Raw genomic sequence first — 26,788 nt, 5'->3', positions numbered from 1 at the left:
GGCAGAGGGGAAGGAAAACCTCCCTTGACCTTTTGACCACACTCTTCTGAATGTACCCCAGGATATCATTTGCCTTCTGGCCATGAGGGCACATTTCTGGCTCTTGGGCAACTTGTTGCCCTCCAGCACTCCCAGGTCCTTCTTGGCAGAGCTGCTAACCAGCAAGTGAGCCCCTAACCTGTCCTGGTGCAGGTGTCAGACCCCCTACCCTTGCCTTTACTGAACTTCATGAGGTCCCCTTCTGCCTAACTGTCCACCTGACCAGGTCTTGTTGAATGTCAGTACAGCCTGACAGGGTGTCAGCCACTCCTCCCAGGTTGGTATCATCAACTCTGTTCTCCTCCAGTGTACCCTGGATCCATTTTGGTCTCTGACAGTGGTGTGCCCAGGGCAGTGTGTGATGATGTTTGGTCTGCCACTGGCTCCAGGTAACCAGATTAGTTAGATGCTTGATTGTTTTCCTGGGCAGGAAGGGACTTAGTAGGATCTGGGCTATAAATCTGAATTTTTATCTCCTTGGACACATGTGACCATTTGAGGCTGTGCCTTTAAGAAAGAGACAGTGCTGGGACACTCTGGCTGAATGTTATGGAATATTAATGAAAACAAGCAGATATTCTAAATGAATTTCATTGGTAGATTGGTAGAATGCAACTTTAAGTTTTGAGTTCAGTTGGAACTTTCCTCAGTTCGCTCCTTTCCTCCAATGGAGGAAGCATACAGTCCAGTGCGGCTTGTGCAAAAGCAGAATGGAGACTGGCGTCTGACAGTAGACTACTGAGCCCTGAATGAAGTAACACCACCTATGAGTGCAGCAGTACCAGACATGATGGAACTCCAGTATGAGCTGGAATCCAAAGAGGCCAAATGGTATGCTACCATAGACATTGCTAATGCATTTTTCTCTATTCCCATAGCAGAGGAATGCAGGGAATATAGTGGTCGGAAGTTGGTAAACGAAAAGAAGGATCTAAACTAATTTCATTGGTAGAGTGGGAGGAAGCACCTTCTGAACTGGGAGTGCAGGAGGGTATCCTGGGCATTCCGTCACTTTTATCTTCAGTCTTTCTTCCGCTCCTCCTCTGGGCAGCAGCTGTTCCTGGGCTTTCGGCCAAGGCTCGACCTTGAAAATTGATAAAACTGCAAGGCCTGTATTAACTGCTTTCCAATTAACACATAACTGCTTCTAACTTTTTTCTCTTTCTCTCTCTTTCTAACCCACTCTGGGGAAAGGGGGAGAGAGGGGGAGAGCGGAGGTGGGGAACCCCCTCAGCAGAGGGGGGAACTCTCATTTCTGTGCTACTTTGTTGTATATCTTTGTATGTATTGTAAATATTGTAAATCTGTATATATTTCCCTGCGTTTCCCTGCTTTGTAAATATACAGCTCCACTGCTTTGCTAATTCAGGTGTGAGTTTTTTTTTCCTTTCCCTTCGATTTTTCCTTCCCTTTACTTTACAGGGGGGAGGGAGGAGGCTTTTTGGCCTCACCCTTCCAACCCTACGACACCTGTCTCCTGTTCTACACTTTATTGTGCTATACTTGCACTACAGGCCTGCTCCATAGGCCTGCACCTCAGGCCTGCACCATCGGCTTGCAACACTGGAACAATAAAGGAACAATACTCGATCACATTGGTCAGTCGTATTGTTTCCTATCTCCGTCGTCTACATTTGGGCACAGGAAACACCCCCATAGCTGAGGGCACCCAGCCCAAACTACGACAGGAGCCACCCCTTATTTCATAACATAATCCCTGCACCCAAATACATCATCGAATCAGAAAACTTCTGATGACGTGTCCGGCGAAGTCCGTATCTTCATCTGGGCGTCCACCCAAACAATCTCTCATTCAGGCTCAAGTGTCTATCCATTCCAGTTCTTCTTCCTTCATCCAATGGAACCTTCCAGCAATGCATAGTTCACTTTCCTGCTGTGTAAGTTCTCCATGGATTCGTTGGACATCCTGGTCTCCTGGAAAAGCCTCACAACTTCTCAGCCAAGCCTTTATTCTCATCTATGTTTACTCGGCGTCATATTCTCCACCCCTGGGGCAGGCCAGTCGGAACAATCTGGCTCTATGACAGCCTTTTTCAATCCATCCAGGGTGCCGCAACCAACCGCTTCCCTCCACAGTCCAAAACTACAAGGATGCATGTCTGAGGGACTCCGCCCCCCCCACTGTGTGTCCGTGTACCGAGGCATGACAGCATCCGGCTGCACAACCCCCCCAAAAAGGGAGGGGCTGCACCACAGCCCACTGAGAAGAAGGGAGGTGGAACCAGGCACTCGGCGCCATTTTTGGAACTCATCCAAGAATCAGGGAAAGAGATTAGAGCTGGCCGTAGCGCAGCCCAAGTGCACGGCCAGGCCCGCCGCCGCCACTCAGCACACAGCAGGGCTCCGCCCACCTCTACCGCTGCAGCACAGAATCAAAATCTCCTCCCCCCCTCGGACACTCAAACGGCTTCTCCAGCAAAAGCCATAAACACATTCTCAGAGCCCTTGAAAACGGCTTTCCAGCTGGAGTCCCCGTCGGCCCCCCAGGGTTTCAGGAGCTGGCTCGCCCGCTTGCAGCGGCTGGCTCTATCCCCGCAGCGAGAACGGACCTGACTCTGATCTGTTCGCCGCTGCCCCTCCCCCACTTCGCTCCCCTCCATGGAGGAAGGGCAGGTTCCGCATTCTCAAGTGGTACCCCGATGCCGATGGTCAAGAACTACCCCTGCTTGGAACATCAGGAGAGGCTCCGTACCACTGGCTGTGCACCAGTTATCCCCCTGCAATCCACAAGAACCCACACAATCGCCCCGGCAACAAAACTTGAGCCCCAATTGCCAAATCCAAACCGACGCCCAGAACTAAATTTAGACTCTCCATCTTTTGCAATCGATCTGCAGAGTGGGCACAACAGCTAGCCCCACGTTGGTGCACCAAAATGTAATGGGTTGGGGCAGACCTCCTCCCCACCACACGCAGAAATAACGACTCAAACAAACAAATTGCAAAAGTGATGGAAAGTTTAAATAGATAACAGTGAGTGCATGCAGAAGGCTAGAACACAGTGACAAGAAGAACCCCAAAACAGACCCAGAAAGATCCCATCCCCACCTGAGGGTGCACCCAAAACCCCCAGGGCTCCTCCTTCCCCCCCCACACTGGTAGGCTAGTCTCAGCTGGCCAGATCTGAGACTGCCCATCCCCCCATGGCCTTGGGCCTAATCAGGCCCATGGCCAGGAGATCTCTCCCCCAGTTACCAGGTGTCGGAGAGGAAAGGAAAGAGGAAGTGCCAGACCCCACCGTAAAATTTATAGTGGTGCAAGGGATCATGGTAGGAAATACCTAATTTCCTGTGTCCACCTGCTGGGCTGGACTTCTGGACACAGGAAACACCCCCGTAGCAGAGGGCACCCTGCCCAAACTATGACAAGAGCGAAGCATGGGAATGACAGACCTTGTCCCATGTGTCGTGAGCTAAAACATAGTTGTGTTTGTACCCTAGAAACTGTTTCATCACCAGCTGAATGGGAGATGAGCTCTCTTTGGAGAAGGACTTGGGGGTGGTGGGAATGAAAAGCTGGGAATGAGTTGGCAGTGTGCACTCACAGCCCAGAAGCTACTCTGGTGAAACTCCACCTGTAGCTCTGGGGTGCTGGGCACAGGAGAGGCACAAACCCCTTGGCACAGCCACTGAAGCGCTCTGGGGGAGCTGCTGTGCTGTCAGGACAGGTTGAAGGAGGTGAAGTTGTTCTGCCTGGAGAAGGGAAGGCTCCAGGGAGACCTTGTTGTGGGCTTTCAGTACTTAAAGGGGTTTAGGAGAAAGGTGGAGACAGACTTTGTGCAGGGCCTGTTGTGTCAGGACAAGGGGTGATGGTTTTAAATTAAAAGAGATTCAGACTGGATAGAAGGAAGAAATTATTCCTGCTGAGGGTGGTGAGACCCTGGCCCAGTGTGCCCAGAGGGGTGGTAGATTTCCCCCTTCCCTGGAACCATTACAGGTGAAGTTGGACAGGGATCTGAGCAACCTGCTCTAGTTGCAGATGTCCCTGATGACTGCAGAGGGTTGAACAAGATGACTTTCAAAGGTCCCACCCAAACCATTCTATGATGCTGTGAGCACCATGAGGGCCTGGCTGCCTCAAGGTCTGTCAGGTGCCGTCCTCAGCTTTGCATCAGGGCACAAGCTTTAATGAACATCCAGATTGAGACAGGTATCTTGAGCCCAGAGGGAATATTGGTCTCCAGGAGGGCTGATGCAGGGACAAGGAGCCTGGCTGAGGGCTTCCTTCAAGGACAGGCTGCCACCTCTGCCATCAGTATGGCATGATCTGCTGTCTTGCCATGATGTGGGCTGGAAGGTGAGTGGGAGGAGGAGTGAGCTGCAAGTGAAATGGCTGCCCTGGACAGGCATCTCCAAGCTTGTCCTGGACAGGCAGCATTGTCCTGGCTTGCTTGGAGCCCTCTCCCTTTGTGTGATTAGCAGCCTGGTGCCACAAGAGGGGGTTGACATACGATCAATGTGATCAGCGAAATCCAACTTTATTGAGCATCAGACACATCTTATATACAGTTTACTATAATTATGCCCACTTGGCAACATATTATTGGTTACAGGTTACATGTCAATCCCACCTTCTGCGGTTTTAACATCCTGCTTCAGCTAGCCACAAACATCCTGTTTTTGCAGTCCCCTACTTGTTTACGACCCTCAAGGTTACAGTGCCCTTGCATTACTACCTGATGATTCAGCTAAATCCATTGTGTTCTGTGGCGTTCCATATCCTTATCAGAAAAGGCCAAACAGTCCTGCAGGCGTTTTTCCTTTGCCCATTCTTCTACAATTCCCCCGTTTTCTTTAACATCTACAAAAGATTCAGTAAAATGATTAAACTGTTTCATTACACATCTAAATATTATTCGTGCAGCTATAATAATAATAATAACAATAAACAAAAGGCGCAATGCTTCCTTGGCTAATGGCGCTAACCAACTAAAACAACTTCCTTGGCCAATTCTTTCGCATTTTGATGAAAGGTCATATGTGCTTCTTGGGCCTTTACTGAGGCTGAGACTGGTACAGATAAGGATACCAACTTATCTGCTTGAGCGTTTCCTTCTCCCAGGCCAACATCAAACTTATGGCTTCTAATATGCAAAATACAATATGATGCTGACCTACATCTTATGGCTTGTTGTAACCTCAACATCAACTCATATAATCTCTTATTTTTTACATCTTTCATCAGGGCATCCTCTATCTGTTGTACAATGCCCGTAACATACATGGAATCTGACACTATATTAAGAGGTTGGCTCATCCAATGCTGTAAGGCCCACAACACTGCCAACAATTCCAAAGTTTGAAGTGAGTCCTGTGGTTCTGCCTCTAACATCACATGTGTCCACTGGCTAATACTCTTATCTTGCCAAGTCACTGCAGCTTTTCGGGAGCGCTTCCTTGCGTCTGTAAATACTGTCAGAGCACCCACAATTGGTTGTTCCTTATATTTTGGTATACCAATCCACGATTGCTGCGACATCCAGCCTAGGATCTTATCTTGCAAAGGTGCAGTCTTAATGAGAGCACCTTCCTCTAACAATGCAGCGGCAAATTCCATGCTGTTGCCTAAATACCACTGCAGGTCCGATTGCTGCATGGGGAGATATATTATTGCTGGAGGCAGACCCGTAAGCTGATACAACCATAAGCGGCAATGCTTAATTAAATCAGCAAGTGCAAAAATTGTTTGAAAAATGGTATGTTGTGGTTGTAAGGATGGAAAGACCCATTCCAATACTCGGGTCTGTACACTCTCCTGACCCCTTTCCCCCGTTTTCTTTAAAGCTTGAGTCAAGGCCCCCGTAAGGTGTTTTGTGCCCATCAAAATGGTAATGTCGATCGGTAGTTCGGGCAGCCGTCGTGCAACCCCACTGGACGTTATCAGCGTCAGGACAGAGTCCAGTGCAGCCCTTTGGTGTGGAGTCATAGTCACTGGGGTGGTTGGGTCTGAGCCCTTCAACAAAGGCCTCAGCAGTTCCAACATGTCATTGGGGATGCCCACGACAGGTCGCAGCCACTGTATGTCGCCCATAAGCTTTTGCATTTCATGCAGGTTTTTGGGCTCAGACATAAGAGACAATTTCTGTGGTTCAATAGTTGATTCTGAAATTTTCCATCCTAAATATTTCCATGGACATGTCCGCTGGATTTTCTCAGGTGCTACTTGTAATCCTTTCCGTTGCATGGCAATACAAAGAATTTTAAGCTGACCATCAGTAAATTCGGCCTCTTGCGCCAACAGAATGTCGTCCATATAGTGATAAATTATCACCTCAGGCCACTGTTGGCGTAACGGTTGCAAGGCAGCATCTACATACAACTGACAAAGGGTAGGCGAGTTCTTCATGCCTTGTGGCAACACTGTCCATTCAAATCGCATGGCAGGTGCTTCTCGATTGAATGCTGGCAAGGTAAATGCGAATCTGCTGGTGTCATTTTCATGCAACCGAATGGTAAAGAAGCAGTCCTTTAAATCTACAATCAACAGGTTCCATGATTCTGGCAACATTGCTGGGTTTGGAAGACCTGGTTGCAAGGCTCCCATTGCTTGCATTTGATCATTTACAGCCCTCAAATCGTGAAGAAGACGATATTTACCAGACTTCTTCTTAATGACAAAGATTGGTGTATTCCATGGGCTTACAGATGGCCTTAAATATCCTTGTTCAAGTTGTTCTTGGACCAGTTGATGAGCTTGTTGTAGGCTTTCCCTCTTCAGCGGCCACTGCTCAATCCACACAGGCTTGTCCGTTGTCCATTTTAGTGGGATCGGGAAAGTCCTAGCAATGGCCGCTAGCCCAAATTTGGCTGAGTAGTTAAAACAACACCAATCTGGCTCAATATGTCACGACCTATCAACATTTGTACCGGGTGTGGCAGGGGTAACAACGAACAGACTGCAGAAACTGTTTTTCCATCCAGTGACACGGTTATCGGAGGCGTTGACTGAGCGATCTTTAAGCCTCCTACTCCGGCTATTGCAGCTGATGATGTCACTTGTGGCCATGCAGATGGCCAACACAAAGATGAAATGACAGTAACATCGGCTCCGGTGTCCAACAGCCCACAAAGGTACTGCTGCTGGCCTTGCCAAGTTATCGTTACAGACTGCTGGGGGCGGGACTTCATACCCACAGTCAACAAGGTCAGAGGTGCCGTGGAGGAACCGAAGCCCCCATCACCTCTATCTTGTCTGTTAAATGGTTGCAGTCCCGCTGCCAAGTGTGGCAAGGGAATCAGCTGTGCTAGCCTCTGTCCTTTAGAGATGATCATAGGTGGTAACATATTTTGCACCATTACAAATATTTCCCCATGATAATCTGCATCTATCAGTCCTGTTATAACATTCACTCCCGACATGCTTCCTGAAGATCTCCCTATTAACAAACATCCTATGGCTGTACTCTATATCATGATCGGTCCCTTTACCCCTGTCGGTATCTTTTGAGGTACTGTGTCTAGCAAGGTAACATTAGTGCTGCTGCCAGGTCCAACCCGAGGCTGCCTGCTGTTGCTGGTCGGAGTTCTGTTGTTCCGGTGATGGGACTGCCATTTGTATCATCGTGCGGGGTCCTGACATCGCGCTCTGCTGGTAGTTTCCCTGACGCCGTTTACAGACGCTTTCGGCATGAGAGGCACTTTGACAGTCTTGGCACCAGACCCCCACAGCACGACAAGTCTTCCGCATGTGGCCAGATCCTCCACATCGGTAACATTGGACGCGACTCTGTTGCTGACTTGGTGGATTGCGGGGACGCTGAGGGCGTGCCTTTTGGCGCAGAGGTACTAAGGCAGCACATACTTGTTGCTGTGCCATCATCATTCCCTTTGCCTGTTCTTCTAATCCCAATTTTAAATCTTTTACAGCTTCTGCTAACATTGCTACGGGACCCTCTGGTAAATTTTGGGCTTTTTGTAATACTTCTGTTTCCGTCCAATCGGGCCCTAAGGTGGCAATTATTCCCCTTGTCTGTTGATTACCATTCTGCAATAAACACTGTTTCAAGATAGCTTCATGTAGGTCATCTGACACTTGGGCACCCTTAAGAGCTGACATTAGCTTATCAACAAACTCTCCCAGGCTATCTAGCCCCTGTTTAATTCCCATATAATAGGGTGATTGCGCTGGATCCCTTATTTTCTCTATGGCCATTTTCGCTATATCCACTGATGCCTGCAGTATGACTGGAGCCGTAACAGCCTGCATCTCTAAACGCATATTACCCCCTGTGCCTAACAATTGATCTCTGGTGACCCCTACAAGTGGATCGTCCGGTGCTCGTACAGCAGCTACCACAGCATCAGCAAGTCTCGACCAATGGCTTTCCCAGAGCATAAATTGTGAGTTGGTCAGCAGTAATTTCATTACATTTCTGGTGTCTCCTGGCAACATGTTATAGGTTGTCCACATATATGATAGCATCTGACGCGCTGGTTCAGAGTGAATCCCACTCTGAGCCACCGTTGCTCTCAGCTGAGCCAAAAATTTCCAGGACAGTGAGGTCAATTCAGCCTGAATCTGACTGTTATGCAATTGAGTATATACTACCGGGCAACCCAATGGCCCCTCTACCAAACGCAAAAACATTTCTTCATCACCCTGTTCTTTTGATTCCTCCGCCATCTTTCTCCAAAATGCTTGTCTAGCATCATCCCTGCTAACAGTTCCTTCCATACTTTTCATAGTTTTGCAACCTTTTTCCTCCTCTGACATATCTGATGGTTCAGAGGGCGTCGGAGGGGGAGGAAACTCTGGGTTTTGTGCACACAGAACAACACTCTCACTAACCAATGTAGCTCCGAGCCCTTGGACTCTGGCTGGTGCTGACCGTACGAGCTGCGCGGATACCGAAGAAGGCAGCTCTTCCCGACTAAGTACTGTCGCGGCCTGAGTGCTTGCGGCTCCTTCCTCATTTACTCCGGCCCCAAGTCGAATTCTTGCCTGCATAGCAACCTTCTGCTCTGAGGCATGTTGACCTAGGGCATTCGTTACTATCCTCCAAGGCGTTGCTAACCTTTTTGCTACTTTTTCATCATCAATCACCTTATCCCATAGCTTAGCACCTAATCTTCTCCATTCTTCCCTTTCAAACACCTCATTAGGGTCCTATAAACTCTTTAGGAAGGATAGGCAGGGAAGGAGAGGAAGAGGTGTTGCCCTCTATGTCAATAGCCAGTTGGAATCAGTGGAGCTCCAACTGGGGAGGGATGATGAGCTAGTTGAGAGCGTATGGGTTAAAATTAAAGGCAGGACAGGGGAAGGAGATATTACTGTGGGGGTCTCCTACAGGCCACCTGACCAGCAGATCCAAGCAGATGAGGCCCTCCATAGGCAAATAGAAGCGGCTTCCAGGTCACAAGCCCTGGTCCTCATGGGTGATTTCAACCACCCGGACATCTGCTGGAGGGACAACACAGCAAGGCACCAGCAATCCAGGATGTTCCTGGACTGCATAGAAGACAACTTCCTCCTCCAAATGGTAGAGGAACCAACAAGAAATGGTGCTATGCTGGACCTTGTTCTCACCAACAGGGAAGGGCTGGTAAGCAATGTGAGGCTCATAGACGGCCTTGGCTGCAGTGACCATGAAGCAGTTGAATTTAATATCCTCAGGGCAATCAGGAGGAAGTATTCCAAGCTCACGACCCTAGACTTTAGGCGTGCAGATTTTGATCGCTTCAGGGATCTGCTAGCCAAAGTGTCGTGGGACAAAGCCCTGGAGGGAAGAGGGACCCAGGACAGCTGCTCAGTATTCAAGGACCACCTCCTCTGTGTCCAGGAGCTCTGTATACCAACAAAGAGAAAAGCAGGTAAGAATGCTGGGAGGCCTGCCTGGATGGGCAAGGAGCTACTGGACACACTATTACTTAAAAGGAAACTCTACAGGAAGTGGAGAGAAGGACAGGTAGAACAGGGGGAATATAAGGAAGCTTCCCGAGCAGCAAGAGTCCTGGTTAGGAAAGCCAAAGCAGAGTTTGAATTGAATCTAGCCAGGGAGATTAAAGGGAACACTAAGAACTTTTACAGGTATATTAATGGGAAGAAGAAGACTAGGGAAGGTGTGGGCCCCCTCAGAAAGGAAAATGGTGACATGGTCACAAGTGATGAGGAAAAGGCTGAGGTACTTAATAACTTCTTTACCTCAGTCTTCACTGCAAGGGCCTCTAGCCACACTCCTGATGTTATGGAAGACAAAGCCAGGGACGGGGAGGAAGAACTGCCCATTGTAAGTGCAAATCAGGTTCATGATCATCTGAAGAACCTGAAAGTGTTCAAGTCCATGGGACCCGACGGGATACACCCACGGGTACTGAGAGAACTGGCAGATGAGGTTGCTAAACCCCTCTCTATTATATTTCAAAAGTCATGGCAATCTGGTGAAGTCCCCACAGACTGGAAAAAGGGAAACATTGCCCCCATCTTCAAAAAGGGTAAGAAGGAGGAACCAGGGAACTACAGGCCAGTCAGTCTCACCTCTGTGCCTGGAAAGATCATGGAGCAGATCCTCCTGGAGTCACTACTCGCTCAAAAGAATAGTGAAGAGGTGATTGGGAACAGTCAGCATGGCTTTGCCAAGGGCAAATCCTGCCTGACCAACCTGGTGGCCTTCTATGAGCAGGTGACAAAATTAATAGATGAGGGACGAGCAACTGATGTCATTTCCCTGGACCTGAGCAAAGCCTTCGACACTGTCCCGCACCACATCCTGGTCTCCAAACTGGTGACACATGGGTTTGATGGGTGGACCACTAGATGGATAAGGAACTGGCTTGATGGCCGCACCCAAAGAGTGGCTGTCAATGGGTCCATGTCCCAGTGGAGGCCAGTGACAAGCGGAGTCCCTCATGGATCAGTCCTGGGACCTGTCTTATTCAACATTGTTTCATAGTTTCATTCAGGGTTGGAAGGGACCACAAGGATCATCTAGTTCCAACCCCCCTGCCATGGGCAGGGACACCCCACACTAGATCAGCCTGGACAGAGCCTCATCCAGCCTGCTCTTAAACACCCCCAGGGACGGGGCCTCGACCACCTCCCTGGACAACACATTCCAGGGTTTCACCACTCTCATGGTGAAGAACCTCCTCCTCACATCTAGCCTGAATCTCCCCACCTCCAGCTTCATTCCATTCCCCCTAGTCCTATCACTACCTGAGATCCTGAGAAGTCCTTCCCCAGCCTTCCTGTAGGCCCCCTTTAGATACTGGAAGGCCACAATTAGGTCACCTCGGAGCCTTCTCTTCTCCAGACTGAACAGCCCCAACTCCTTCAGTCTGTCCTCATAGGAGAGGTGCTCCAGCCCTCTGATCATCCTTGTGGCCCTTCTCTGGACACATTCCAGCACCTCCACATCCCTCTTGTAATAGGGGCTCCAGAACTGGACACAGTACTCCAGGTGGGGTCTCACCAGGGCTGAGTAGAGGGGGAGGATCACCTCCCTTGACCTGCTAGCCACACTTCTCCTGATGCAGCCCAGGATCTGATTGGCTTTGCGGGCTGCAAGAGCACATTGAGAGCTCATGTTGAGCTTTTCGTCCACCAGCACCCCGAAGTCTCTCTCCTCAGGGCTACTTTCCAGCCAGTCACTGCCCAGCCTGTATTTGTGCCTGGGATTGCCTCGACCCAGATGCAGGACCCTGCACTTGCTCTTATTGAACTTCATGAGGTTGGCTTGTGCCCACCTCTCCAGCCTGTCAAGGTCCCTCTGGATGGCCTCCCTTCCCTCCAGCGCATCTGCTGCACCACACAGCTTGGTGTCATCAGCAAACTTGCTGAGGGTGCACTCAATGCCACTGTCCATGTCACTGACAAAGATGTTGAATAAGACAGGTCCCAGGACTGATCCCTGAGGGACTCCGCTTGTCACTGGCCTCCACTGGGACATGGAGCCATTGACAGCCACTCTTTGGGTGCGGCCATCAAGCCAGTTCCTTATCCATCTAGTGGTCCACCCATCCAACCCATGTGTCACCAGTCTGGAGACCAGGATGTGGTGCGGGACAGTGTCGAAGGCTTTGCTCAGGTCCAGGTAAATGACATCAGTTGCTCGCCCCTCATCTATTAATTTTGTCACCTGCTCATAGAAGGCCACCAGGTTGGTCAGGCAGGATTTGCCCTTGGCAAAGCCATGCTGACTGTTCCCAATCATCTGTTCCCAAACATCTTTGTGGGTGACATGGACAGTGGCATTGAGTGCACCCTCAGCAAGTTTGCTGATGACACCAAGCTGTGTGGGGGAATGGAATGAAGCTGGAGGTGGGGAGATTCAGGCTAGATGTGAGGAGGAGGTTCTTCACCATGAGAGTGGTGAAACCCTGGAATGTGTTGTCCAGGGAGGTGGTCGAGGCCCTGTCCCTGGGGGTGTTTAAGAGCAGGCTGGATGAGGCTCTGTCCAGCCTGATCTAGTGTGGGGTGTCCCTGCCCATGGCAGGGGGGTTGGAACTAGATGATCCTTGTGGTCCCTTCCAACCCTGAATGAAACTATGAAACTATGAAAGAACCCCCACTGATGGGCTATACACAACAGCCCTTCTAATTCCTTTTTCAGGTAAATCCTGTAACCTTTCATTTTTCTAAAAAACACTTAAGCAAATCGTACGCCGCCTGCCTTTCCATTCTTCCTTTAAGTTAGGCGTTAGTACCTGCGCGCGCTAAGGCAGTCTCCTAGGCTTATGCGACGTCTTCGGCTGTCAGCCGGGTTCCCTCTTTGTCCAAGCCTTTGCTGCCGGTGCTGCCGTCCCGGGCCGGTCTACGACTTGCGGACTCCGTGTTACGCCCTCCGCTATCTTCTAAGTAGAAGGTTGTGGACCCATCTGAGGATCCCTGTTCTGGCGCCACTGCCACAAGAAGGGGTCGACATACGATCAATGTGATAAGCGAAATCCAACTTTATTGAGCATCAGACTCATCTTATATACAGTTTACTATAATTATGCCCACTTGGCAACATATTATTGGTTACAGGTTACATGTCAATCCCACCTTCTGCGGTTTTAACATCCTGCTTCAGCTAGCCACAAACATCCTGTTTTTGCAGTCCCCTACTTGTTTACGACCCTCAAGGTTACAGTGCCCTTGCGTTACTACCTGATGATTCAGCTAAATCCATTGTGTTCTGTGGCGTTCCATATCCTTATCAGAAAAGGCCAAGCAGTCCTGCAGGCGTTTTTCCTTTGCCCATTCTTCTACAGCCTGGCTCCAGAGCAAGCCCCAGCTCTGCTCCTTTGATCTGCTGATGCTCTCTGAGCTGGCAGAGCACCTACCTGCCTTGCTCAGCAGGCAAAAGAAGCGTCCCTCCAGGAGACAAGTTGAAGGTGGAGTGGTTGTATCAGTGAACCTCTGCAGAGTAGCTTCCCTCTCCCCTAGGAAGATGTCCTTCCAGAACTCTGAGTTGTAAACAAAGTGTGAACATGTGTAACCACGGGGAAAAGCTGCCTTTTGGTTATTATACCCTGTCCCCAAATGTGGAGGGACAAGGAAAAGCTTCCCAGGACACTGGCCTGGGAAAACATCCCTGAGGAACCTTACAAACACCAGCACAGAAACTCTGGAGTGGTTCCCCTGCCTTGCTCCAGGCCTTGCATCTGTTTTCTTGTTCCTGTGTTAATGAGATTGAATCAGTCTCCAGACCTCCTCCTGCCCTCCTCACCAGCGCTTCAAATTCTATTACCTTGTAAAGCATTTGGAATTCTGGACTCTGAAACTGCATTAAGCTGGGATGGAAATTCCTTGGGGCTTTAAACCTTGCCTCCATGTGGCACCGAGTGTGGGGAGTTGTTGCTGCTTGCTCTGCAACTCCCACGGGCTTGCTGGTGTGGGGCTAGGGCTGAAGGCCAATGGCATGGACCAATCTGTCACAGGGAGGGCCAAGAAGAGCTGGGGAGGATGCAAAAATGATTCCCAAGGAGGAGAGTGTTGGAGCGGATCCAGAGGAGGCTGCAAAGATAATCTGGGGGCTGGAACCCCTCTGCTGTGAGGCCAGGCTGAGAGAGGTGGGGTTGTTCAGCCTAGAGAAGAGAAGGTTTCCGTGAGGCCTTTATGTGGCCTTTCATTACTTCAGGGGGCCTGTAAGAAAGCTGGGGATGGACTGGTGTCGTAGGGTTGGGGGAAAGGCCGGGCCCTTTCACCCCCGTGAGTAGAGGGAAGAAAATTGAAAGGAAAAAAAAAAATGCACAGCCGGATTAGCAAAGGAGTGTGTACTGTATATTTACAAAGCAGTTTAGGGAACGCAGGGAAATATATACAGAATTTACAGTATTTACAATATATACAGAAATATACAACAAAGTGGCACAGAAATGAGAGTTCCCTCCTCTGCTGAGGGGGGTTCCCCACCCCTGTATCCCCCTTCTCTCCCCTTTTCCCCAGAGAGGGTTAGAAAGAGAGAGAAAAAAAACCAGTTGTTAATTGGAAAACAGTTAATACAGGCCTTGCAGATTATCAGTTTCAAGGTCAGTTTGGCCAAAAGCCCAGAAAGATGCAAGCTGCCGCAAGGAAGGAAAAAGAAAAAAACTGAGACTAGTCCCACTGGGAATCAAACTTAAGGCAGTGCTTCTGCCTCTCCACCAATGAAATTAGTTCAGATCCGTCTTTCGTTTACAAACATTCGGCCATAGTATCCCTTTGTTAAAGGCACAGCCTCAAACGGTCACAGTCCACCCCTTCTAAACAATTTCATTGGCTGTTCATACTGTCCATCCAATCCAAGATGACATTTACAGTTCGTGAGTAAAGTTCATAGTCCATTCAGGCTATGCTCAGATATAGATGATTAAAAGAGTCCAAGAAAATCCGAAAATGAGAAAAATGGAAAACAGTTTGTTTCTTCGCTGACGAAGCAAAGAAAAGGGAAACAAGGATTCTCAGGGTCTCTTAGTTGACTCAGGGCTCTCAGGGATCTCAGGGTTCGTGCACCGTAGATTCCTTGCTGACTCTTCCTTTGGACACGATGTAGATGTACAACAGTTTGAAATTAACCTCTTTCAGCTAAAGTTAAATTTCTTTGTGGAATACACTGAATTTCACCATTCTCTTGCATTACCCAATAAGTGTGACCTGGACCTTCAGCTGAAACCACCCCTCGGACAGGTTTAGCCTCTCCTGAGGGTGAAAATACCCAAACAGTTTTACCTAATAGATTCTTCTCTCTAACAACAGGAACTCTATCACCTTCTACTTTCCATAGCAAATCTGAATGTGCAGGTCGAGCTCGGTTCACTGAACCTCTACTATTTACCAGCCAGGTTGCTTGTGCTAAATGTTTTTCCCAGTTTTTCAAAGATCCACCTCCCATGGCTTTAAGAGTGGTCTTCAACAAACCGTTGTAGCGTTCAATCTTCCCTGAAGCTGGTGCATAGTAGGGAATATGGAATATCCACTCAATACCGTGCTCTTTTGCCCAGTTCTTTGCAAGGCTGTTCTTGAAATGAGTTCCGTTGTCTGACTCAATCCTCTCTGGAGTTCCGCGTCTCCACAGGGCTTGTCTCTCCAGACTGAGAATGGTGTTGCGTGCATCTGCATGTGGAACTGGATAAGTTTCCAACCATCCAGTGTTTGCCTCTACCATAGTAAGCATGTACTGCTTACCTGAACGAGAACGTGGTAGAGTGATGTAGTCAATCTGCCAAGCTTCACCATACTTGTACTTGGACCATCTGTCACCATACCACAAGGGCTTAAGTCGTTTTGCCTGCTTAATAGCAGCACAAATGTCACAGTCATGGATGACTTGTGTGATAGCATCCATGGAAATGTCTATGGATCTGTCACGAGCCCATTGGTATGTTGCATCTCTGCCTTGATGTCCTGATGAATCATGAGCCCACTGAGCTAAGAATATTTCACCTCAGTGTTTCCAGTCGAGATCAAGATCAGAGTCCATGTCTACTTGAGAAACTCTTGCAGCTAGATCTGCCTGATGGTTGTGTTGCTGTTCCTCAGTAGCTTTGCTCTTAGGAATGTGAGCATCGATGTGTCTCACCTTTACTGGAATTCTCTTGACTCGATCAGCAATGTCCTGCCACAGGTCGGCTGTCCAAATGGGTTTTCCTTTCCTCTGCCAACCATTCTTCTTCCAGTTCTTTAGCCAACCCCATAGAGCATTGGCAACCATCCATGAATTGGTGTAGAGATAAAGCTTTGGCCATCTCTCACGTTCAGCCACGTCGAGAGCTAGCTGGACAGCTTTTGCCTCTGCGAACTGACTGGATTCTCCTTCTCCATCCTTCGCCTCTGCAACTCGGCGCGTTGGACTCCACACTGCAGACTTCCACCTTCGCTTGTTTCCAACAAGATGACAGGAACCGTCTGTGAACAAAGCATATTTCTTTTCATCATCAGAAAGGTCATTGTAAGGAGGAGCTTCCTCAGCACGAATTACTTTCTCCTCTGGAGGTTTAGCACAGTTGGTACCTTCAGGCCAACTTGAGATCACCTCCACTAGACCAGATCTTTCAAGATTTCCCATTCGAGCTCTCTGTGTTATCAGAGCCATCCACTTAGACCATGTTGAGTCTGTGGCATGATGTGGTGTGGAGCCTTTGCCTTTGAACATCCAATTCAAAACTGGCAATCTGGGAGCTAAGAGAAGTTGTGATTCAGTTCCAATTACTTCAGAAGATGCTTTTACTCCTTCATAGGCAGCTAGAATTTCTTTCTCTGTTGGAGTATAATTAGCCTCTGAACCTCTGTAACCTCGACTCCAGAAACCAAGAGGTCGTCCACGTGTCTCACCTGGAGCTTTTTGCCACAAGCACCAGGTTGGACCATTGTCACTTGCAGCCGTATACAAAATGTTCTTAATGTCTGGACCATCTCGGACAGGTCCCAGACCCATTGCTTGAATCACCTCTTGCTTTATCTGGTCAAAGGCTGCTTGTTGTTCAGGTCCCCAGTGGAAATGGTTTCTCTTTCGAGTTACATCATACAGAGGTTTCACAATCTGACTGTATCCAGGAATGTGCAGTCTCCAAAATCCCACTATCCCCAAGAAACGTAGGGTCTCTTGCTTGTTTGTGGGATTTGCCATGGTAGAGACTCTATTTACCACATCCACTGGAATATGTCAGCGTCCATCCTGCCACTGCACTCCCAGAAACTGTATTTCTGTGGTAGGTCCTTTCACGTTGTCTCACTCGATGGCAAAACCTGCATCCAGAAGAATGTCAATGATTTTGTTACCTTTCTCGAAGACTTCCTCAGCAGTTTTACCCCAGACGATGATATCATCAATGAACTGGATGTGTTCTGGAGCACCGCCTTTCTCCAGAGCATCGTGGATCACTGCATGACAGATGCTTGAGCTGTGGATCCAGCCCATTGGCAGTCTGTTGAAAGTGTACTGGATTCCTCTCCAGGTGAAAGCAAACTGAGGCCTGCATTCCTCTGCTATGGGAATAGAGAAAAATGCATTAGCAATGTCTATGGTAGCATACCATTTGGCCTCTTTGGATTCCAGCTCATACTGAAGTTCCATCATGTCTGGTACTGCTGCACTCATAGGTGGTGTCACTTCATTCAGGGCTTGGTAGTCTAGCGCCAGACGCCAGTCTCCATTCTGCTTCCGCACAGGCCGCACTGGACTGTTGAAAGGTGAATGAGTTTTGCTGACAACTTTCTGACTCTCCAACTGACGAATCAGATTCTGAATGGGCAACAAAGAGTCACGGTTGGTTCTGTATTGTCTGTGATGCACAGTCTGAGAAGCAACCGGCAATTTAATGTCCTGTATCTTATGTTGCCCCACAACTGCAGATTCATCAGAAAGCTCAGGCCTAGCAGACAGCTTCAATTTTTGTCCATCAATTTCTACAGAAGCTACTCCAAAAGCCCATTTGTAACCTCTAGGGTCTTTGAAACGCCCTTCTCTCAGAAAATCAATTCCCAAAATACAAGGTGCATCAGGTCCGGTCACAACTGTGTGCTTCCTCCATTGTTTACCAGTTAAACTTATATTAACCTCCACCTTACTTAACTCTTGAGATCCACCAGTGACTCCCAAAATAGTTATAGACTCTGATCCCTGATAATTTGATGGCATTGTGGTGCACTGATCTCCTGTGTCAACCAAGGCCCTGTACTTCCGAAATTGTGAAGTGCCAGGCCACTGGATGTACACATCCCAATAGATTCTATTATCTCTGTTATCCCTCTCCTCCCCCTGGTGGGAGGCAGGGCACCCCTAGTTATGGGGAACATGTGCACATGTGCATTGCGCACAGTGTGCAGTGTTATAGCTTTGCATGTTATAACTGGATCCACTGTTGGAGCTACTAGAGTTGTTCTGGGGAACTGTGGAAGTAACAGCCACCCTTCTGGTATTGCTACCTCGGGTTCTGCCACTTTGCAGTTCCCTCAGTCTCCTGAAAAGATTAGAAGTTGGTTGGCCATCCCATCGGTTCATGTTCTCACCAAACTGATCACGCAGAGTTATCCAAATAGTTCTACGTGACTGCCTTGGTGGTCTGTTTTGGTTTGATCTGGTTTGGAATGATCTCCTTTCTTGACACAATTCTGCTTGCCAGAATGTTTGCATAATTAGAAGGAGCAAGTTTGATGATCTTTTTAGCAAGACCAATACTCACAGAAATGTCATCTGGATTCAGAGTTTCATGTTCACCATAGGGTATCTCTCTAATAGCAAATTCTCTCAAGCGCTTAATTCCCTCATCTATGATAGTCCAGGGTTTAGGATTCCATGGAAGATCATCTCGGGAAGGGTATCTCAGGGTGACTGCCATTAAAAGGCGTATCCACAGATTAACCTTACCGAGAACCCTGCCTAGATGTCTATCTATTCCATTATCCCTCGAGAGAGTTCCTAACTGAGCTGCTGACTTGTCTCCAACTGTTAGAGCTGGAGCACCTGTATCATAAGACCTACTAAGCCAAGCTAGAACTGTCTCCTTATCTGCCCTGGTGTAATCTTTCCGGGCATTTCTTAACTCTTTGCGGGGTGACGAACAGTCAGTTATGTCATCTGCCTCTTGCTCCTCTTCCTCAACTTGTTGTCCTAATAATCCTGTTGCCACTTTCTCAAGGATCTCCTTAAGGTGAGAACCACCTTTGCCAGCTCCTTTCCTAGCTGCATCTCTATCCTGCTTTGCTCTCACTAGGTCAGCTAGAACTTTAAAACAAATCTTCTCTTCCTCCTCAGCAGGATTTTTTAGAGTAGAGGGTCCCTCACCAGGATCAGTCTCCAGCTCTTCTTCTCCGTCATCTTTGGTCTTTCCACTTCTAGTCTTTAAAAGAGCCACCTTAACTGGAGCTGTGTTTGAATTTACAGCCACCTTAATAGAAGCTGAGAGGTCCTGAGATAAATCAGCTGCTGGGGCAGTGACTTCCGGTCCCACCGAGAGAGTGGGCAGAAATTACGTTGCTCTGTGAATGGCCGACGGACAAGAAGGTGGAGGAGAAGGAGGAGACGCTATGTTGATACCTGCCGCCGCCCTTGGCAGCTTGCCAGAATCAGCGGCAAAATCATTCAGAGCAGCTTTTCCGGTTAACTTCTTAGCCCTCTTTTTAACTGACACAGATTCTCCACACTCCTCATCACTAGATGTCTCTGGGACTGACCCAGAGCGACGCCGTTTTCTCTTTGATCTAGTTTTAATAACAAAACACGGTCGGGATATCTTCTTCTCTCGCCGCAAAGAAATCAGCAGATACACGATAATTATCACCAGCAGCAGAATTACACCCATAAAATAAATCACCTTTGGATCCCAGCCAGCACCTAAAGTTACTTTCTCCTCTGGCGGAATCTTAAAGCCTTTTATCTCAATTGGGAGAGTGGTAGAGGTAACATTTCTATCTCACCGGCCATAAGAAATCATTGCATTTTCCATACCATAGTCTAACTCTGTACATAAACCACAGATAAATTGTCCACACCATATATTTACCCAGGTAATCCAAAATCAAACCCAAACAATATCTGTAAACCAGAGCCCCAAAAATTGAAAAGAATAACTGTTTTACGAACTACAACACCTTCATGTTTGCTAATCCGGCTATAAAACACTAAAACAATAAAGTAATAAATCAAGCTAATTATCCTCAGCCCCACGTTGGGTGCCAAGAAAAGAATGTCGTAGGGTTGGGGGAAAGGCCGGGCCCGTTCCCCCCCCTGTGAGTAGAGGGAAGAAAATTCAAAGGAAAAAAAAAATGCACAGCCGGATTAGCAAAGGAATGTGTACTGTATATTTACAAAGCAGTTTAGGGAATGCAGGGAAATATATACAGAATTTACAGTATTTACAATATATACAGAAATATACAACAAAGTGGCACAGAAATGAGAGTTCCCTCCTCTGCTGAGGGGGGTTCCCCACCCCTGTATCCCCCTTCTCTCCCCTTTTCCCCAGAGAGGGTTAGAAAGAGAGAGAAAAAAAACCAGTTGTTAATTGGAAAACAGTTAATACAGGCCTTGCAGATTATCAGTTTCAAGGTCAGTTTGGCCAAAAGCCCAGAAAGCTGCAAGCTGCCGCAAGGAAGGAAAAAGAAAAAAACTGAGACTAGTCCCACTGGGAATCAAACTTAAGGCAGTGCTTCTGCCTCTCCACCAATGAAATTAGTTTAGATCCGTCTTTCGTTTACAAACATTCGGCCATAGTATCCCTTTGTTAAAGGCACGGCCTCAAACGGTCACAACTGGTTAGCAGGGCCTGTCATGACAGGACAGGGGGTGATGGTTTTAAACTAAAAGAGGGGAGATCTAGATTAGGTGTGGTCTAATCCTGGGGTGGTGGGGGTTGGAAGGAGCCTCTGGAGATGATCTAGTCCAACTGCCCTTCTAAAGCAGGCTCACCCACTGCAGATTTCCCAGAATTGCATCCAGGTGGGTTTGAAAACCCTGCAGAGAAGGAGACTCCCCAGCTTCTCTGGGCAGCCTGCTCCAGGGCTCAGGCACCCTCATAGGAAAGAAGTTTTTCCATATGTTCAGGTGGAGCTTCCTGGGTTCCAGTTTGTGCCATCTGCCCCTTGTCCTACTACTGGGCACCACTGAAAAGAATCTGGTCTCATCCTCTTCCTGCCCCCCCCCCTCCTCCCCCTCCTCTCCCCCTCCCACCATCCTCTCACCTGTCCCCTCCCCCCATTCTCTAATGTTCTAAAAGTGTCCTACCTGCAAGCACTGAACCCTATTGCCTGCTCTGCTACCATCACTTTGCTGCCCCAAATCACTGTCCCCACCACTTGCCGTGGTGCTGGGAGCCCCATGTCCTGTGGTGTCCTGGTCACCTACCTGGCTTCACTGGGGAGTTCTGCTCATCCTGTAGAGTCCTGCCCCACAGGGTTGCTTGAGCAAGACCACACCAAGCTGCCTTTGGTGGGTTGATCCCACGCTGTGGGTTCCTGGGGCCATGGGACCATCACTGCTTCTTGAGCTTGTGAGGAGTGCCACGAGGCCTGTGGTGTGGCCTTTGGTGGGAGTGTTGACTGCAAAAGGTGTGGTGTGTCCTTGACTCTCTCCCCACCTCCCAAAATCCACCATCATGGGCATGCTGCCCACTCTTCTCATGGGGCTGCGCCCCATGGAGAGGAGCTGTTGGTGTGGAAGCATGAGTTATGCCCCAGAATCCTGTTTCTGTGGGTCTTCAGCATGGGTGGAGCCTGTGGGGGTGTCCTGGGTTGTTTTGCACCATCCCTGGTGAGGCTCCGTCTGTGATCAAAGTGTTCTTCAAGACTTGGGTAGCAGGTGACCTCATGGACATCTCAATATCAAGGATTTGTGGCTTGTTGCAGGGTTGGTGGAGCTCTAACTGCTCTTTCCCCCTTGTTTTCTTGCAGTACAGTGCCGTGGACAGCAACCCCCTGTCCCTGTATGTCATGCATCCCTTCTGGAACACGATAGTGAAGGTGAGACCTTGTCCTGCTCCACGTGGAACAGCACAGCTCCAGCCACCTCAAAGCCTCCTCTCCAAAGCTGTCATCTGAAAAGCCCTGCTTGGTTTGTGGCACAACTAATTACAAAGGGTGCTGCCTTCCAGCCTTCCCCGAGCTCACTGCATCGCAGCCTAAAGCTTCCTGCTGCCCTGTGATCCCGCTAAGCAGTGCTGTCCAAGGCCCAGATGGTTCCAACCAGGCCTCTGCTGTTTCTAGGAGCAGATCCTGGTCCTTATTACATGTTTTAATGAGGTCATGTCTTCTTTTGCTGCTTTCCCATAGATCTTCCCTACCTGGCTGGCCCCAAATTTGATAACGTTTTCTGGCTTCCTGCTGCTTGTCTTCAACTTCTTCCTCATGGCATACTTCGATCCTGACTTTTATGCTTCTGGTAAGTCTGCCTGTTCTTAGTTGGATGTGAAGGATGAGAGTGGTGAAGTCTGTGTCACCTCTTCTGCCATGATTTCTGGTGTTCATTGGTATCTTTATTGATGATCTGCATGAGGGGATCGAGGGCGCCCTCAGTAAGTTTGCAGATGACACCAAGTTGAGTTGGAGTATTGATCAGTTGAAAGGTCAGGAGGCTTCACAGAAGATCTGGCCAAGCTTGGGCCTCAGTGGGCTGAGGCCAATGGTATGAGGTTCAACAAGGCCAAGTGCCATGTTCTGCACTTGGGTCACAACAACCCTGTGCAATACTCCAGGCTTGGGAAAGTGTCTGGAAATCTGCCCAGCAGAAAATGACCTGGGGGTGGTGGTTGACAGCTGGCTGAAGGTGAGCCAGCAGTGTGGCCAGCAAGGCCAACAGCATCCTGGCTTGGATCAGCAATTGGATTGTCTCTCTGTGCTAGGCACTGGTGTCCAAGAAGGAGGTTGAGGTGCTGGAGCATGTCCAGAGAAGGGCAATGAAGCTGGTGAAGTGTCTAGAGCACATGTCTTGTGAGGAGTGGCTGAGGAACTGGGGTTGTTTAGCCTGGAGAAAAGAGGCTGAGGGGAGACCTCCTCACTTGTATTTACAACTCCCTGCAAAGAGGTTGGAGTGAGGTGGGAGTCAGCCTCTTCTCCCCAGGAACAAGCACTAGGACAAGAGGAAGTGGCCTCAGGCTCACCAGGGGAGGTTTAGGTTGGATATTAGAAGAAACTTTTTAACTGGAAGTGCTACCAAACACTGGAAAAGGCTCCTCGGGGAGGTGGTTGAATTCCCAACCCTGGAGATGTATAAAAGCTGCAGAGATGTGGTGCTGAGTAACATGGTTTGGCACCAAACTTGGCAGAGTTAGACTTGATCTAAAAGGTCTTTTTTCAACCATAAGAATACTGTGATCCTATGATTCCAAACCAGACCAGTCAGCAAAACACAGTTATGTGGGGAAAACACTGGCTTCTCGGGGTTGCCTCTATTGGTAGCCAGACAAGTGCTGTCTAGGTGGGCCAGGCTTCCAAAAGCTTGGGTCCCATCATTGGCTGTTGGCTGAAATTCAGCCTAATTGATCCATATGCCATGGGAAGAAAAGGTGACAGTAGCTCAGGGAAGGAAGCTCCATGTGAGAATCCCCAGGACATCAGATAGAATAAAATAGAATTAACCAGGTTGGAAGAGACCTTTGAGATCATTAAGTCCAACCTATCATCCAACACCATCTAATCAACTAAACCATGGCACCAAGCACCCCAGCCAGTTTCTTCCTAAACACCTCCAGTGATGGTGACTCCACCACCTCCCTGGGCAGCACATTCCAATGGCCAATCTCTTTCTGTGAAGAACTTCTTCCTAACATCCAGCCTAATCCTCCCCAGCACAGCTTGAGACTGTGTCCTCTTGTTCTGGTGCTGGCTGCCTGGGGGAAGAGACCAACCCCCACCTGGCTACAACCTCCCTTCAGGTAGTTGTAGACAGCAATAAGGTCTCCCCTGAGCCTCCTCTTCTCCAGGCTAAGCAACCCCAGCTCCCTCAGCCTCTCCTCATAGGGCTTGTGCTCCAAATCCCTCCCCAGCTTTGTTGCCCTTCTCTGGACACCTTCCAGCAACTCAACATCTTTCCTAAACTGAGGGGCCCAGAACTGGACACAGGACGCAAGGTGTGGCCTAACCAGTGCTGAGTCCAGGGGCAGAATGACCTCCCTGCTCCTGCTGGCCACACTGATCCTGATCCAGGCCAGGATGATGTCTATGTGCAAGGCTGCTACTGTTGCAACTTGACAAGGGGTGAGGGCATTAAACTAAAAGGGGAGATTTAGCCTTGGTCTAAGGAAGAATTGTGGTGGTGAGACACTGGCCCAGGTTGCCCAGAGAGGTGGTAGAAGCCTCATCCTCAGCAGCACTCCAGGTGAGGTTGGATGGAGCTCTGAGCAGCCCAGTTTAGCCACAGACATCCCTGCTGACTGTGTGGTGGTTGGCCAAGAGGAGCTGTGAAGGCCTCTTCTCACCCAACCTATTCCATGGTTCAGTGACTCTCGCAGCCATGTCTCCTCCTGCTTTGTCCTAAGGAACTTCTGGGCTCTTGGCAATTGCAGCCCGGAGCTGGCTGTCTTCCCAGACAACCTTGCAGGAGGTGGAGATTTTTCTAGGGAGGAGCTGTGTCTCCATTGGCAGGGTGCAGGCTGGAGACTGGGCGGGGAATGCTCTGACATGCTTCTGCAGAGTGTCATCACGTCCTGGGGAGGCTCTGCTCCCTGCTCTGGCAGCAAGAGACCGAGCGTGGCCCACGCACGCTGGCATGTCCTGTGTTTGGGCTACAGCTGCCACCTGTCATCGCCAGTTCTTGCAACCTGTGACTTTTGGGGAGCTGGGGACAGAGGACAAGGATGTCCTGGGAAAGCAAAGTCTTTGGTGACCTGCTTTCACATGCTGTTGTGGAACAGCTCTGCCACCGTGTCCTGGAAAACTAACATCTCCGTTTCCCTGCCGGAGCTGTGTATGTCTGGGTGCCAAAATAAACCCTCTGCAAGTACCCACTGAGCTGTCCTCACTTGACTCTCTCTGATCTTGGCAGCTCCTGACCACCAGCACGTTCCCAGTGGAGTGTGGGTCATTGTGGGCCTCCTCAACTTCATTGCCTACACCTTAGGTAAGGTGTTTCTGAAGCTGATGGCAGGGGGCTGTGGCTGTCATCTCTTCCAGGGCTCTCATCTTATCTCCCAGGCCATTGAGAAACTGTTGGCTCTGGGCTTCTGCCATGGGCTAATCCACCTGCCGCTTGGGCTGCTAGAGCAGGTTTTGGGAGCTGCTCTGTGAAGTGGTGTGGTGAGTTAACGCCCTTTTCTGAAAACAAAAAAAACAAAGCAGGGTGGAGGGCTTGCGGGTACTTTACCCTCCCTGCAGGGCGTTTCCCCCTGGGAAGCTGAGTCTGTTCCACTCCCCCCTCCCTGCCCAGCTAGGGTATAAAAAGCAGGACATCGTAGCTGTTGGCTCTCCTTTTGGCTCCTGCCTCTGCTGGATGAGAGCTACTGCAGCTGCCTTCCTGCTCCTCAGCCACATGGCCGGACCTGATCCTTCTCCCTGCTGCCTCCGCGCCTCCTCAGAGAAAGACTGCTTTTGTATTATTCTTTTCTGTCCCACTCCCATCCATCCTTGTTCCTTGCCCTTGTGAACCTTTCCTGTTATTGTTATATATATATATATATATATATATTTGTTTAAAGAAAATTCTTCACCTCTCTACTTCCAAGCCGACTCCACATTGTTGTTTAGTGGATTTGCTCCTTACCCTTTTTTTCCCCTCTCCCTGTTTGGAGGGAGGAGGGGGGAGTGGGGGAGAGATTCTCAGCCTTTCCCCCATCTGGGCTTTTAACTCTCAGTTAAGGCTCAAACCACTACAAGTGGATGGAAGAAGGAGGCTGTCCCAGAGCAGCTGATGGAAAAAGAGGATGCTGGAACTGACTTGGTGGCAAACTGGAAAATTGTCTTTGGTCTGCTTTAAATAAATAGAATCTTGTCAGACCCTTGCATTTTTCAGTCTCATACAGAGCAGGGGGTGGGGTGGGTGGGAAGCGGGATCCTCGAGAAAGGATAGAGGTGGTGAAAGCCACTGCCCCACCCCTTGGTGTGGGGAAGCCTGGCAATACTCCCTGCTTCTCTTCTTCCCAGATGGTGTGGATGGGAAGCAGGCTCGCCGGACCAACTCCAGCACCCCGCTGGGAGAGCTCTTTGACCACGGCCTGGACAGCTGGGCCTGTGTCTACTTTGTTGTGACAGTCTACTCCACCTTTGGGCGTGGCTCTACTGGCGTCAGCGTCTTCGTTCTCTACCTACTCTTGTGGGTGGTCTTGTTTTCATTCATCCTCTCCCACTGGGAGAAGTATAACACAGGGATCCTCTTCCTGCCCTGGGGATATGACATCAGCCAGGTGGTAAGTACATGGCTGCTGCTGGACTTCAACAGAAGCTCAATAAACTGCTGGTGGGTCAGGGGTGCACCAGTGCCTGCTGAGATGTGTGAGGGGTGTGTGCAGCTCTGCTGTGTGACACAGAATCATGGAATTGGTTTAGTTGGAAGAGATCTTTAAGATCATCAAGTGCAACCCTTAACCCAGCACTGCCAGGTCACCACTAAACCATGTCCCTCCACCTGACTTTTAAACCCCACCAGGGATGAGGACTCCACCACTGCCCTGGGTAGCCTGTTCCAAGCCTTGACAACAAAAGAATTGTTCTTCGTGTGCAAGCAAAATCTCCTCAGGAACAACTTGAGGCCATTTCCTATTGGTTGTTCCTTGGGAGAAGAGGCTGACCTGCACCTGTCTCCAGCCTCCTTTCAAGGAGTTGGAGAGAGAAAGTCTCTCCTGAGCCTCCTTTATTCCAGGCTAAACAACCCCAGTTCCCTCAGCCCTTCCTTGCAAGCCTTGTG

The 26,788-nt window shown here is 49.2% G+C and overlaps 1 protein-coding gene across 2 annotated transcripts in view; it reads left to right on the top strand.

Moving 5' to 3' along the window:
- Window positions 1-26,788, top strand: part of SELENOI (selenoprotein I) — a 107,852-nt gene that overhangs the window by 60,301 nt on the left and 20,763 nt on the right. For both annotated transcript variants that reach the window (XM_068143037.1, XM_068143039.1), the window contains exons 2-5: window positions 21,847-21,915; window positions 22,225-22,333; window positions 24,935-25,009; window positions 26,029-26,291. In XM_068143037.1, the coding sequence (XP_067999138.1) occupies window positions 21,847-21,915; window positions 22,225-22,333; window positions 24,935-25,009; window positions 26,029-26,291 (516 nt within the window). The remainder of the gene's footprint in view (window positions 1-21,846; window positions 21,916-22,224; window positions 22,334-24,934; window positions 25,010-26,028; window positions 26,292-26,788) is intronic.

This window comes from Melanerpes formicivorus, unplaced genomic scaffold, assembly GCF_026170545.1.
Source record: "Melanerpes formicivorus ecotype bairdi unplaced genomic scaffold, bMelFor1.0.p_v2 SCAF_9, whole genome shotgun sequence".
Taxonomy (NCBI): domain Eukaryota; kingdom Metazoa; phylum Chordata; class Aves; order Piciformes; family Picidae; genus Melanerpes; species Melanerpes formicivorus.
The sequence above is the reverse complement of the archived record's forward strand: the minus strand, read 5'-3'. Positions and strand labels throughout refer to the sequence as shown.